This window comes from Pecten maximus, unplaced genomic scaffold (genome assembly GCF_902652985.1).
Source record: "Pecten maximus unplaced genomic scaffold, xPecMax1.1, whole genome shotgun sequence".
NCBI classification, from domain to species: Eukaryota; Metazoa; Mollusca; class Bivalvia; order Pectinida; family Pectinidae; genus Pecten; species Pecten maximus.
Genome location: NW_022979255.1, coordinates 1 through 16,943, shown reverse-complemented (window position 1 = coordinate 16,943; position 16,943 = coordinate 1). Strand labels below are relative to the sequence as shown.

Below are 16,943 nucleotides of genomic sequence, written 5' to 3'. Positions count from 1 at the left end.
CTTGGATTTCTGATCGACATGAAAAATAACAACACTTGGTCGGGATCATATCAGGATCATTTCAGGCAAGTTTCAGCTCAATAGCACTGGTGGAACTTGAGTAGAAGTTTAAAATGTGTTTTTCAAGATGGCGGCCACGGCGGCCATCTTGGATTTCTGAGCGACCCGAAAAATAACAACACTTGGTCGGGATCATATCAGGATCATTTCAGGCAAGTTTCAGCTCAATAGCACTGGTGGAATGTGAGAAGAAGTTTAAAATGTGTTTTTGAAGATGGCGGCTATGGCGGCCATCTTGTATTTCGCAACGACCCGAAAAATAACAACACTTTGTCAGGACCATATCAGGATCATTTCAGGCAAGTTTCAGTTCAATAGCACTGGTCGAACTTGAGAAGAAGTTTAAAATGTGTTTTTCAAGATGGCGGCTATGGCGGCCATCTTGGATTTCGGACCGACCGGAAAAATAACAACACTTGGTCAGGACCATCTCAGGTTCATTTCTGGCAAGTTTCAGCTCAATAGCACTGGTGGAACATGAGAAGAAGTTTGAAATGTGAAAAGTTTACGCACGGCGCACGGCGGACGGCGCACGACGACGGACGAAGCATGATGACTACAACTCAAAGCCCTACAAGGGCACAAAACGCCGTCTTCATGAACAGAGGAAAAAGTAGACATTTTGGGTAGAAAATTAAAGTTTTTACTTGTAATACAAAGATTCATTTTTGGCTAAAAAAATAGGATTGGGAATAAGGGTTATCCTTGTCTTATCCCATCTAATATGTCCCTGAAGCCACAGCAACAATTGTCTTTAAAGTAATAAACTTCAATTCAGCTGTACAAAGTGGTTAAAATGGTGGTTCCATCAACTTGTTTAGAACCAGAGAAATGCTCCAAGTGGGAGCAAGTTTCCTAACAGAGGGTCTAGAGTTAAAGAATCCTTTCATCAGTATCTCTAACAGCACAGCGGATGACTAATACCATGAATGCAATGACATATAAAAGGTGTTTAAGACTTTTACAACAAGCATTTTGGTTGATGAATTCGTGTTTATTCCGTTTACTCTGGTTACTTTTTTCACTAGAGTAATAGGTGATATTTTCTCAATAGGTTGTTAATGTAAACAATATGGCGGCTTGCTATATTTTCATTTTAGATATCAGTGTCTAGGACATTTCATAGTGTTCAATGGGACATCTAGATCTAATTCAGTTAAATATTTCCCAATAATGTCCAAATATAACACTAACCTTTGTGTTTCTATATGAAAAAAACAACACAACAAAATGCATATACAGTCTGCCATTTCGTTTAAACTTCGTGGGGCGAGCTTTAATAACTACTTCCAGTACGGAATCCGCAAAGAACACAAAATGTACAGAAAGAGTGAAGTATGTAACTGCCGTGGAGTTATTTGACTGAATAAGTACATTCTGATCTTTGAACTTCCCCTTTATCTGGAACGGAACTAGGTGAAAGGCCTTCAACTCTTTCCAGTTGATTTTCATGCCGACATGATCAGTGAAGCTACCACATGTTCAGTACAACCAAAGCACGATCGATCAAAAAAGGAAGAAGAACTCTACTGACATTGGTAAAAAATGACAATAAAAGTTCAAGAGAAATCTCAAAACAACAAATTCACAAAATCTGAACAATAAAATACTGATGCCTCTCTAAAAAAACTTGAAAAGTGAAGGAGAAAATCCTGACAACAGCAAGCAATATGGCGCCAAGGAAAAGATTGGTGATGCGCATATGCATTGGACCAGTCATTGGTAAGTCGGGGAGCGGTTATTTTTTGTTTATCTCGGCGGGTCGTAAGGAAAGTAAGGAGAGAAAGCCTATTGTAGTAATTATCACCTAGCAGGTAAGAATGATGTGAGAGAGATAATTCTACATTTAACCGAGATTCTTCAATTAATTATAACACAGATAATTCTACATTTAACTTAAATTCCTCAATTATACCCCAGATCATTCTTCATTAAAATGAGATTCCTAAATTATACCCAGATAATTCTTCATTTAATGAAATTCCTCAATTATACCCAGATAATTCTACATTCAACTGTGATTCCTCAATTATACCCAGATAATTCTACATTTAATGAAATTCCTCAATTATACCCAGATAATTCTATATTTTATGAAATTCCTCAATTATACCCAGATATTTCTACATTCAACTGTGATTCCTCAATTATACCCAGATAATTCTACATTTAATGAAATTCCTCAATTATACCCAGATGATTCTACATTTAATGAAATTCCTCAATTATACCCAGATAATTCTACATTTAATGAAATTCCTCAATTATACCCAGATAATTCTACATTTAATGAAATTCCTCAATTATACCCAGATAATTCTACATTTAATGAAATTCCTCAATTATACCTAGATAATTCTACATTTAATGAAATTCCTCAATTATACCTAGATAATTCTACATTTAATGAAATTCCTCAATTATACCCAGATAATTCTACATTTAATGAAATTCCTCAATTATACCCAGATAATTCTATATTTTATGAAAATCCTCAATTATACCCAGATAATTCTACATTCAACTGTGATTCCTCAATTATACCCAGATAATTCTACATTTAATGAAATTCCTCAATTATACCCAGATGATTCTACATTTAATGAAATTCCTCAATTATACCCAGATAATTCTACATTTAATGAAATTCCTCAATTATACCCAGATAATTCTACATTTAATGAAATTCCTCAATTATACCCAGATAATTCTATATTTAACTGAGATTCCTCAGTTAAATATACAAAGATTCTACAGCTTTCCAGACACTGGTTTCAATTTAAATCTCATATAATACATTTTTCCGGGTTTTTAATTTAACACAAAATCTATCTTACCATGTATGGGTTATCTTCATGTGTTCCCTTATACGCGTGCTGTATCATATTAATGAAATCGCGCAAATGGCCCGAATAGTCTTCTGGTTCATTTCCCATCCTCTTGAAGTAGAATAGGTACAGCTCCAGGAATTGTTGATGAATTGCTGGCTCATTAACTTTCAAACGGGCTTCTTTATTATCACCACTGAAAATTTTAGAAGATTGACATGATGACATCCATATCCAATGACAAAATTTAACATTGTATAATACATAAACATTTAGCAGATCAACAAAAAAGGAATATGTTTATTCATAATTAGCTTAAACCTATTAAAATCATGAATGATAAGTGTAACCTGAACAGCATGTATCTTGTAAGCTAAATCAAAGTACTGAATGTACTGAAACATTAAACGCGAAGATAAACAACAGGCCCAGAGGGATTTGACTAAAAAGTCAAAGTGTGTTATGATGTCCAATTTGTTAATATCTTTATTTGTTAGTTTCAAACAATGCTACATGTATATATGGTAATGGGGAACAGATCTCAACTGCTTCAAAGATAAAACCCAGAAACAAAGTCCTGACTCCATAGGAGTGTGAAAAGACCCCAGAGATTGTTTTAAACAACATTGTGTTAAAAGAAACTAACTTCTAAGTTGGGTTGTGGAAAGACCCAGTGGGCCTTTTTTTACATCAGCTCCATCATTAGTATAACTTTGAATCCAAGCCACTTAGGGGTGTTGCCAATGAAATATAAATGTCACACATTCCAGAGAAGTTGTTTATATCATTATTGCCAAACGGACCACTTTTGGCCCCGCCCCTCAAGTCCCCAGGGGATCAGCCCCACCATTTGTACAATTTTGAATCTCCAACCCATAATAATGCTTCCAATAAAATTTGGTTTAATTCCAATCAGTGGTTATGAAGAAGTCCAATGTTGACAGACTGACGGACAGACAATGGATGGACGACGGACACCATGGTATGGCATAAGCGCACCTTGGACCAGGTGAGCTAAAAGTATACAGTGTAAAAATGCCTTAATATTTTTCACCCTTTAGATAATCAATGAAATGAACAAGTGGCCCATGGGCCTTAACGGTCATCTTACTCTAAAAACCCTTGTACTATTGTAGCATACATACTCAGTAGCAAGTATGGTGGCAGTGTTGACCATGGCAGCCATCTTGGCTTTGGTTGAGTCAAAAAAATAACAACACTTGGTCAGGACCATCTCGAAATAATTTCAGGTAAGTTAGAGCTGAATCCCACATGTGGAACTTAAAAAGTTTGAAATAGGTGTGTTGTTCAGGAAAACCATGATTGCGCAATCATGTTAAAAAAAATGGCCGCTGTGACCTCCATGTCAAAGTTTTTATGAGCTAAAAAATAACAACACTTTGTTGGCTCCCCTCACTTAACATCCTCACCAATTTCCAGCTCAATGGCACCAATGCAACAGGGAAAGAAGATTAAAGTGTGTTTTTCAAGATGGCTGTCATGGCAGCCATCTTGGATTTCGGTCCGATCTGAAAAATAACAACACTTGGCCAGAACCATCTCAGGATCATTCCAGGCAAGTGTCAGCTCAATCCCACAGGTGGAACTTGAGAAGAAGTTTGAAATGTGAAAAGTTTACACATGGCGCACGATGACGGACAAAGCACGATGACGGACAAAGCACGATGACGGACAAAGCACGATGACAGACAAAGCACGATGACGGACAAAGCACGATGACGGACAAAGCACGTTGACTTTAGGTCATTCAAAATTATTTAGCATATGGAGAGCTTTATCACTTACCCTAACCCTTCCCAAAGATCAAAACTTAATCATTTGTGTTGATTTTTGGCTTTGATGTTTGCCACCCCCAATGACTTGTTAGATGACAAAGGACATAACAGATCACCCGGTAACGTCACTACAAACCTTAATGTACACAGTGCCTTTCTTAATTTATAACAACCTGTAGCATGCAAACAAGTAATGCCAACATGTGTAGAAAATTAACTTAAGTCCATGCAAACTTAAAGACTTCAGGCTGTTTCACAATACCAGGGCCAGATTCCAAAATATTGTCATGCAAAATAATCACTATGCACAACAGCTCATTTTTGTTTCAGGAGAGATTAAAATTTCATGACACTATCTGTATGTTTTTTTAAATGCATAAAAAAGATTACTACTTCAAACTTTTAACAGAGTGAAGTATACATTGCAATAGGAGAACAAAACACTTTATAGAAGAAATATCGGGAAGCTTCAGGTTTACTGACAAATACAGCGTTGTTTTTATCTTATACTGACACAGACAGTGTCCATGACACTAACTTGTAAATACCAGTTTTTTTCTTTGACACTAATGATATCTAGTGACTGTGTATTTTGCTGTTCATAAAGTCTCTAGTTATATTTAGAAAGTTACTGGTATATCGCCTATCTGACTCTGCCTATACATTATATTGCTTCGTTTCGTCACATCAACTATTTACCATCAGTATGATGGCCGGAGTCTAGCCCTCTGTTTCGGAACTGTCTGTCTTACAGATAGTAAAACCAAATGACATGGCATGAATAAGTATAATTTAAAAATCATTAAGTTATTGTAAATTGGTATACCCCAGTATGCGCTTTATAAGAGCTGTGATACTGGATCCCCACTTATTGCTCTGGTCCTTCAACGTCATGTTTGGCCCCTCAGGGGTGTGAGTCCACAATTTCAAACTCTCAATAATTCTTGTAAGATCTTTTCCCCTCATTTCCTATAACAAATAAATTAAAAAGGTCAAATTGTATTTTGTGAAATAAACTCAACACTTTTAATCTCTTCCGAAAATCTTCAATAGAACACTGTCTGCAGCCAATCAGCATATAATTGTTTTTGTTCTCAGTCTTAACATGTACATTAAGGTACATTCACATGATATCGTTCTGTATAACCTCATTACTGCATGGTATTCCTGATGTGGCACCAGAAACAAAATTAGTCCACCAAGAAACAAAGAATCCACTTATTGGCGACGCTTGAAAATATCGTGACAATTCTAAAATACACTTCACTTAAAAATAAGTTTTAGTTATATGATTTTACTTATAAGTGTTATCTATATACAGGTGAACAGATAACTGTACAGCCACATACAAAAAGTAATTCATACAGGCTAGTATATATATAATGTACAAATTATATCTGATACAGAGGGCCCCAACAAAGTCCTAACAGTGGATCAAATTAAATTACAGGTAAATTCAAATCCTCATTAGTTACAGTGTATTTAGGGGTGTCCTAGCTACAAAATTAGGATAAAGTGATGCCATTAATTAAAATGCACAGGTAATGATACCTCTAAGTAGTTAATCAGCTCCTTGGTCTTGATAAGGCAGTCCTGTATGATATCTGCTGCAGCAGTCCCTGGCCCTGTCTCTAACAGGCCCAAGAGAAGTTCAAACCACATCTTCTGACAGTCTTCCACTTCGACTTTTTTACCATCCACACATACTCTGTAACAAAGTAATTCTGTAACATGATTATAAGATTAAGATATGGTGAGACTGATGTTGTAAGATTAAGATAGTGTAAGATTAAGATAGTGTAAGATTAAGCTAGTGCGATATTTGAAGATAGTGTAAGATTAAGCTAGTGCGATATTAAGATAGTGTAAGATTAAGATGGTGTCAGATTAATAGAATCTTTCACCTCCTTGGGGTGAGACAGGGAAATCTCAGCCAAGGAGGAAGATTCTTAAGCTGCCAAACAAGAGACTTGATGAGTATTTGACAGCTTCACTATCTTACCATGTGAGTTGATTTTCCCGTCTTACTCCCATGGGGGCCAAATGATTATTTTTCTCTTACGCTGTTTACCCTCGTATGTACTCATTAGTATTAAATATTGATATTACATCAATGCAAGGAAATGTTGACGTGATGTGATTGAATTGTCGACATGACGTCATTGTATTGTCGTCGTAACATCATTGCATTGTTGACATGATGACATGCAATTGTATAGAAAGTACAAAGAGTGAGTGCAGCTTGTCTCAACTCTAGGGTGAGTAAAGTGGTGGCTATCCCTGTCCAGGGTAAGAGAAAAGATAAAGTGAGATAGATTATTATGAGATAGTGTGAGATCGGATGATTGTGAGATAAGGTTAGTGATTATAGATATTATTAACAGTGATTGTGAGAGTAAAGAAAACTAGAGGTTGTAAGATTAAAACACTGACTGAGATTTGACAATAGCCTCATAGTCCTCTAATGAAAACTTGCATACAAATGGAACCATCACTCATTTCAGATTTTAAAATTCACAGTGCTATACCACACAAATTATGCTAAGTACATTTCACAGACCAAATCAATAAACAATGATAATCTTTTAAACATTATACAGATAAGAGTGATTCATGTTTATTAATGCAAATGTAAATATGAGGTATGTTTGTACAATTCAGTTAAATGGGCTATATGGGCAATGTTAATTTAGGAAATTCAACAGTTATTTGAATAATGTACCCTGTAAGGTCACATTGTATGGTGATTGGTTTCAAGTCAATTGTATATATTTACATACATACTTTTACTTACTTACATATATTTATATACATTGCTTTCTGCATATTGGGGATTTTCAACGTCTTAAATCAGCAGTACATACACCACCAGATATAGAAATTATCAACATGGTCACCCACTATGGGTTCTTTGTGAATGGAGTACAGCAGTGGCAGAGAATAGAGAAATCAGGTAGGGAACTATAGTTTAATATTGAAACTCTCGCGTGAAATTTTTTTATTAGTTCCTCTGAGTGACTTGGCCACAATCACCAATTTTCTTCCCAAAATGAGACAAACAGATACTATCCCAAACCGATGAGAAAAAGCCCTACAAGGGCAACGATTGTGTTATCAATTAAGACAGGGCTTTTGATATTAAGACAGGGATCGTGATACTAAGACATTGATTGTGGTAAAGATCGTGATGGTGATATCAAGATCATGATTGAGATATTAAGATCAGGATTGTGATATTAAGAGAGTGATTATGATATTAAGATCAGGATTAAGACATTGAATACCACATTAAGATAGTTTTTGCCAGATTAAGACTATACTTACCTCATTACAATTACAATCATCTCATTCACATTTTTAGCCATTTTTGCTCCAGATGACCCTCGCGGGGGAAAACCTTTTACACAGATCTGTTCCTGCACGGCCTTCACACATGATTGTAGTGTTTCCAAGCTCCCTTCTTCTTTACACTCGGACTTCTTATCTCTCCATTCTTTTTGTTGTGTATCAGTTTGTTGATCATTAGCGGTCGCACAATTGTACTTCTTAATTATACCCAAGAGTATGGACCCCTGGCCTGTCAATCATACAATTGTACAACTATATTACAAGGGCTGGCCTGTCAATCATACAATTGTACAACTTTATTACAAGGGCTGGCCTGTCAATCATACAATTGTACAACTTTATTACAAGGCCTGGCCTGTCAATCATACAATTGTACAACTTTGTTACAAGGGTTGGCCTGTCAATCATACAATTGTACAAGTTTATTACAAGGGCTGGCCTGTCAATCATACAATTGTACAAGTTTATTACAAGGGTTGGCCTGTCAATCATACAATTGTACAACTTTATTACAAGGGCTGGCCTGTCAATCATACAATTGTACAACTTTATTACAAGGGCTGGCCTGTCAATGCAATCATACAATTGTACAACTGTATTATAAGGGCTGGTCTTTCAGTCATACAATTGTACAACTTTGTCAGTCTTACAATTGTACAACTTTATAACAAGGGCTGGCCTGTCAGTCATACAATTGTACAACTTTATTATAAGGGCTGCATGGCCTGTCAGTCATACAATTGTAAAACTTTATTACAAGGCCTGGTCTGTCAGTCAAACAATTTTTACAACTTTACATAAAGCCTATATTGTTATATTTTACTTATTTATAATCAGCAAATGTATATATGTTATATGGAAAACAGAGGATTGTACAAAATAAACAATATATCAGCACCTTTCAATACAAATTTAGAGTAAGATACAGTACTGTCAAAAGTGAATTAAGCTGCAAATCTAGGACTCATATACTACATTAATGAGAAACAAAACAATATTGATCACATACCTATCCTGGGGTCGTGCCAACTGGTCGTACCATCGCTGTGGTTTATAAAGTAGATTTGACCCTGGGGCGTAAAAGCATGTGACCAGCCTGGGGGAAGTGGAGGCCCTGGCTGATTCATATTCTGAGCTTGATTCAATTCCTGCCCTGGATTTATGGTTGATGCCTTGCAGTGCCTGGTTGATACCCTATGATGCCTGGTTAATGCCCTGTAGTGCCTAGATGATATGTTGCAGTGCCTGATTGACGCCCTGTTGCACCTGGCTCAAGTCTTGTGGTTGGTTAAAACCAACCATGACAGCTGGGAGTGTGTTTTTGTCCAAAGATGTACCTTTTCACTGAAGGTATTCATTGTTACTTCATGTCTGATTTGATAGCGGAAATTAGATCTGAAATGACATAAAATAATTATTGTAAAAAACTTTAAAAAGATAACATGTAAAAGATTTGCACTGAACTTTGTGTGATACAATGCACATCCCACAACTGTGCAGGATGTTTCTGATGCATTGTAAGGGTACCCACTTGCTTATTGGTAGGTACATTTCCAAATGGTGACCTAAAACATTATCAAGATCATTCAAATGAACTGTAATCCAAGTCATTTCAGCATGTTTCATTACGGGCCAAATATCATAACTCTGAGCATCCTGTTGAACTTTTCATGAAACGTTATGGACGCTATGGACTGTCTGGAACGGACATCTTGAATATACATTTTGTATGTGCACTCTGATCATGTCAGCTGTATGAAAAATAAAGCAGTGATATTTTACAAAGTCTATAGGTACTGCTTTTAAAGATTTTCATGAAAAGCATCATTTAGAGTGAAAACAAAATTAAAAATCATTAACATTAACAAAGTTTTAATACTAGCAGAGACCTATATACTTGGATCAGACATCACATATACAGGATGAAGATTTTTTTTTAAGTATTTGTAAATCCTGGATGGTTACAGATGATAATCATGCTATTTTCACGAATTAAGTGACTTTCAAGAAGGGGTTTTTCGTAAATAATCTATATGCCTAGAGGAAAAGCATGCGACAATTTTGACCATCGGTACGTATATACCTAAATGTAGTTCTACATGGAGCCCACAGCTACGTATAGGTCTCTGGTATACATGTATACCAAACTGTCGTTTCCTAAACACTATGTCAGCGCTAGATGTACTCCTATACGTATATGAGGTCTTATTCCACCTGATTACATTGGTGGATATTTGCTTTACATGACAGCCTGTCAAAAGTTTCCTGTCGTGTAAACCTCTAATATTATTGGAGTACGATAGATGTTGACACACTCAATATTTTTAGAATCATAACAACAGTAACCACAATACAAATACTCCAGTATTAAATACACACTCTAAACCCTAATAAAGTGGAGGTATTGAGGTATAAAATACTGGATTTTAGTGTTGCGGTTCACGTTAGGTACTCGACCGAAACCGGCCTCCAACAGGTAGATATACGTGTATGTGTTTAAGATACAGTATAAGGTAGCGAGACCGTTTGGGCATTCGCCCAGTTTGACATTGACAGTGGTTATGCTATTAGCTATCTGTAACTTATTTGTAACATCTTTCTGCTGCCATAAATGGTAGGGAAAACAGCTTACCCATCATAACGACTATAACGCCATCATCGATCCACAATCAACAATGCGTCAGTATTATCGAATGGATAACTCTCGAGAACATCCGAATAGAATATGGAGATGCGAAATCCAAGCTTCGTCTGTTTTGTCACATTAATTTATTATCTAATTGTAACAAATATGCGTCAAATATTCATTTAAAATAACGGTGGGAAATTTCTATTCAATTACAAATATTAACAACAATGTTTTATAAAAGAATTTATGCATAAAATTTGATTCAGGTTGATATTCAACAGCATTATCTTTTTTGTTTGTTTGATGTAAACTTACAAAGCTTCAAGCAGATGTTGGAAAAACCAGAAACCAAGGTTTCGAAAAACAATAGTTTGTAACTGAATAGACGGACTCTACAACAGCATTCTTTCTACAAATGTCAAGGTTATAAATACGGTATCTTCGATTATCGATTATCATACATTACAGTGCATTGTAGCGTGGCCGACGTGTGGGGAGTGTCCTTTCCATGACGATGAGTACGAGTACAAGTTTCAACACACAAACTATATATATATACACGTACTGTATGTATATATCTATGGATGATTTAGCACAATGTAATTAGTGTACGTCATTCTGTAAATACTAAAAAAAAACAAGACATTTAAATAACGGAATATCGAATTTAGGTACGTCCATAATACATGGATATCAATTTCATGTTATTCCAAATTTCATTATAATTCGGTAGCCTTATAGATATACATACGTATCTATAGGTCTAAACTGTGGTTAATCAACCGAGGCCTTTAATTGTGTCTTATATACTGCTGGGTCAAAAGTCTTTCCGTACAATCTAATTTTGCTACATATAATTTTAACATTTAATCGGGTTTTATACCAAAACAATGTCCTGAATTTGTTGATAGGCCGATTTTATCAAAAGTACGCGGAAGGATATTGATTTCTCATTATGATGATAATTCCATTTCTTTCCATTGTCGTTTACATGAAAATCCAACAGTAATTTACTACATGAATTTTCACAACATCATTTCGATTACATTTTGGTAACTGAAGGTGCAACGGGTAATTTAATTTTGTTGCTATTTTTGATTTCTAAGATATGGGATAGTGTGCATCGCTATTTAACATGGGGTGTAATATGATATTTCTTTATCAACACACCAAACAACCGTTATATACAACCATAAACGAAGCATGGCGAGTGATTGAAAAAAGAAGTTAAAAGTACAAACAAATGATAGCAAAATTAAATTTTGCGGAAAGACTTTTGGCCCGAAAGTGTTCGAGACCGACGCTCAGTCAGGAAATCCCCCGCGAGAAACGATAACAAGCTTTTGATTGATGCAGATCTGCTCCTGTTGCGGTTACACGAAACTTGTCGGCCGAGTAGTTACGAATAGAAACTTGTAAGTATTAAGATGCTATAAATATAGTATTTAATCAAATACATATATAGACAGTCATTACGTTACGTCCATATACCACTGGGTTTTAATTAATTGTGGACCCCGAAACCTCCACAGATTACTTAGGTGCATGGGGACTAGGCCTAATGGGCCTTCGTACTAGTAGGAAACAGGTCTCGTGTGGGGTGGTGTGAAGATGAAATAAAGGTAGTCAGTCCTATAAAAAGGAAATATTTGAAATATGAAAGGAAAACGAGTAACCGTTGCGTGATAATATCACTTTGGGTTCATGAGTGGAGTCGGAGGAGAGATCGATCATCGAGGAAGTTTTGGGCAAACGCAGCAATGCGAAATATACAAACACCACGATTGATTATTGTCATGTTCATAGCATCATAGTCATAGTAATTTAATTCTTTCAAACATTAATATTTGGTAAATACCAACCATTCGTCCGTTTCTATGCCGACATCTCTAGGCTTCGATTCGCTGGGCTTAGTCTTTTGACTCTATCGCCATATCTTAGACAGCAGTTTCAGCAACATACGATGACGATTCTTCAGCCAATAAAAACTCGCGTCGTAATTTTGTAATAGAAAAAAAGGTCATTTCCCCATTCGGCACCTGCAACTGAGCCCGTTACAATAACACTCCGGCGAATACATTATACCCGGGAGGATTGGACAAATCCATACAATATCTTCCATAAGTGTTGTCAGGTATGTATGGATGCCTGCAGAACTGACAAAAAATATACTTTCTTTTAAATCATGGCAAAATACTCCTATTTTCACCATATGTTTGCAGATATACACTTTATATCAAAAGTTCTGTTATTATTTTTTTAGATATCAAGCAGATCAAAAGAAAATAAGCTAATCTTTTTTGAACAGTCATAAAAATGGAAGGTCTGTGTGCTTCCTTTTTTGTCCCATTAATATTTAAATCCAAAGTACTCGAGTACACAAGAAATTAAAAAAAAAAAATACTTTTCCGCATTCTTGTATATTATTTTCATTATATTGAACAATCAAAAGTTGTGGAGCAAAAACGTGAACTTCTTACAATTAAAAATGGCCACACACTGATGATTTGTGTAATCAAGATGGCCGCTGAATTTGTAATTTATTAAAATTCTTCGGAAAAAAAGTTCTATAACCAACAGACGTCTACATTTGCAACACTTTTTTCAGATTCATGTTTTTTAATAAGATAGGCTTTATTTTGTTAAACAAAAAAAAATGAAAAACTTGCACAAGATCAAAACGAGTCTTGAACGTGATTGAAACATCCTTAAGAGGTGTACTCTTGACTGACCAAGGATGATTGCCTGCATTCTGCCAGTTCCAATTTCATTTGAGATGAAGTGTTTTAGTTGCAATACACATATTGTCATTTACAGTGCTTCCTTGACCAAGATATTCTACAATTTTGTGTTACTGATCTTGTGATATTATCTAAAACAAAATATCGACATTTATGTGCGTTAAACACGTTAGTTTCGCGTAAAAGTTTTGCGATAAAATGGATTAGTTTCGTGTAATAACGCAAAAGTTTCTTGTATTAAGCATTGATGTCAATTTTTAAAATTTCATCGGGGTATGAAACAAAAATTGTTTGCAAACTATATGAATCCGTGTCTTACAGAAGTTTGCAAACAAATTTTTTTTTGCATACCCCTATGAAACTAAAAATAATTTAAAACATGTTTTATGTACAATTTAACTGGTTTTATAATGGATTCTTTTTCTAAAATCAATACCTACGTCAATTGTCGTATTGTGACGACACATTTTTCGCGCCATTCTCGGAATTTTTTTTCATAGTGGTATGAAAAAGAACATCTCAACCAATCAGAAAGCCACATTCTGCGTACAAACAATGGAAAATTAATTATATAGCGATACAGTTACGTATAACACGTTAGTTTCGCGTAATAACGCAAAAAAAAGATATTTATTTTCTCCTTCGCAAATGATCCTAACCGGCTATCGTAACTTCTCTCTCATTTAGATGAAAACTCACATTCGATAAGCATATGCGAAAAGATCAATAATTAATTTTACTGATCCCCCTGCTATTTGACACAAGAATTTTTTCTGTCTGATTTTGATTTTTCCTATATATATCCCGTCATACTTGTGGTACATTGTTTAATAAATCAGTCGCAAGGAAATACACATTTCTGTTGTTTTTATTTATTTTTTTCTATTGGGTAATTGGATAGAGAAAGAAGTCACATTTAACTGTAAGAAAATATCCCGTCACATAGCGAATTGTTGGTACGAAGGATCTCCCATCGAATGTAGTTGACTAAGATCGTTGGAATTGCCGTGGCAAACAATCACAAAAAAAAAAAAAAATATATGAAAATGAAAAAATGCTGCATATCTAAACTAGAACATACATGTATTAGTTTAACGATTTTTTAAAATTTCATTTCGCTCGTTTTAATCGGCATTATAGAAATACTGACCTGCAAATATATGCATTCTGCCAGTTACCACTACACAAAAGCGTTCGTATCAAGATCACAGGGACCTGATAATTGGCTGCAATGCATTATGTGTATAATATTTGGACCTTATCTAGGGTGTTAACACATTTTCGGATGTTTCACGGGCTAAGATTAAATTCTGTAGAAATGACACGCCTTGTTATTCTCCAGGACGTCAGAAAATGTGTTATACACAATAAGGGAGAAGTAGACTGTAACTTTGGCAAATTCGCAGGTCCCTGTGTAAGATCATGATCTGCTCATCGCATCGTAACGATTAGGGGCCGGACTGGGAGAGCCTGTAACGACTTGAGCCGGTCAATCATATTGAGGCTTTGGGGTGTTACAAAATGCATGTATGATTTTTGTTACGTAATCAGAATACCTTTATTAATAATCGCGTGTTGTCCCCGACGATGTGTAATCCTTTAAATGGTACATCACTACTGATAATAGAAACTTCCCCTCGAGGTACCCTCATTTGATTCACCAATGAAAACACTGCTAGCCAGTGAGACCCTCTTCTATAACTGAACGGATTTCGACGGGTTTTCTCGGTTTTTTCCCGCCACTGTCAAGCCAGAAGGACCGTCCGCTTTGGTAAGATATTTTAAACTACATTTATTCTGAAGTCATTTCAGTAAGTTGTTGAAATAGGAATTTATTTCTATATCAATTTGTTAGTACGTCTCTGAATGGTTATTGGATAGGTTTAATAGCATATAAGAGCACACATGTACTTGGAAGACAGTAACCCTGATATTTAGTGCACAGGGGAACCCCCATCTGGGGAATTCCCGCCTTTTTATACCTGGATTCCTACATCTTTCTATCTATACCAGGAGTGTAAATTTTTGATTTTTAAAATCTCAAGACCCTACTCTTTATTCTAGTATATATAGAAAGTACCCATTGCGTGTGTTATTTACTCAGGAAAGAGCAACAAACCCAAGAAACACATTTTCTTCAGGGACTTGGTTCAGGTGAAACACCAGCTGATTGGCTGAATTAGTTGTGTGAGACCTAAAAACCAAAGCAATTTAGTTGATTTCATAGCTATTTTTTTTACTTACACGTATGCATGTCCCTTGTTCCATCAAGTTACATTCAGAAACGGGAAAATTTCGTATAAATCGTTTCTTTGGGAAGTTTTTGTGCCTTTTTAGGTCACCTGAGACAAAGTCTCATTTGACCTATTGCGGTCGCCTTTTGTCCGGCGTCGTGCGTCGTGCTTCATCCGTCGTAAACAATTTTCAACTATTTCTCAATTACCAACAGGCCCAGAGACCTGGTATTGGATCTGTAGCATGCTGGAATGAAGGGCTACCAATATTGTTCAAATGGATGACCTTGGCCTTCATTCAAGGTCACAGGGGTCAAATATGCTAAAATCTTTAAACAACTTCTTCTTGATAACCATAAGGCCCAGAGACCCAATATTACACATGTAGCATGCTGTGATGAAGAGCTACCAAGTTTGTTCAAATGGATATCCTTGACCTTCTTCAAGGTCACATGGTTCAAATATGCTTAAATCAAAAGGCCCAGAGACCCAATATTAGGTCTGTAACCTGCTAGGATAAAGGGCTACCAAGTTTGTTCAAAAGGATGACCTTGACCTTCATTCAAGATCACAGGGGTAAAATATGCTAGAATCTTTTAACAACCTCTTCTTAATAACCAAAAGGCCGAAAGACCGAATATTAAGTCTGCTGCATGTTGGGATGAAGGGCTACCAAGTTTGTTCAAATGGATGACCTTGACCTTCATTCAAGGTCACAGGGGTCAAATATGCTTAAATCTTTAAATAACTTTTTCTTGATAAACAAAAAGCCCAGAGACCAAGTATTAGGTTTGTAGTATGCTGGGATGAAGAGCTACCAAGTTTGTTCAAATGGATGACCTTGATCTTCAAGGTCACATGGGTCAAATATGCTTAAATCTTAATAAGGATTTCTTATTGATAATTAAAAGGCTCAGAGACCAAATATTAGGTCTGTAGCCTGCTGAGATAAAGGGCTACCAAAATTGTTCAAATGGATGACCTTGACCTTCATTCAAAGTCACAGGGTTCAAATATGCTCAAATCTTTAAACGACTTCTTGATAACCAGAAGGCCAAGATACCGAATATTAGGCCTGTTGCAAGCTGGGATGAAGGGCTACTAAGTTTTTTCAAATAAATGACCTTGACCTTCATTCAAGGTCATAGGGGTCAAATATGTTAAAATCTTCAAACAACTTTTTCTTGATAAACAAAAAGCCCAGATACCAAGTATTAGGTTTGTAGGATGATGGGTTGAAGGGCTACCAAGTTTGTTCAAATGGATGACCTTGACCTTCATTCAAGGTCACAGGGTTCAAAAATTTT

The 16,943-nt window shown here is 35.9% G+C and overlaps 1 protein-coding gene across 1 annotated transcript; it reads right to left on the bottom strand.

Annotated features, from left to right (window-relative positions):
- Window positions 1-2,897: 2,897 nt before the first annotated feature.
- On the bottom strand, window positions 2,898-8,255 carry LOC117318398 (the record flags this gene model as incomplete). The annotated part of the gene is given in 4 exon segments (XM_033873384.1): window positions 2,898-3,084; window positions 5,511-5,653; window positions 6,236-6,392; window positions 8,009-8,255. Coding segments are annotated over 4 exon segments (528 nt in total), but the record flags the coding sequence as incomplete, so codon positions are not given.
- Between the last annotated feature and the right edge of the window lie 8,688 nt (window positions 8,256-16,943).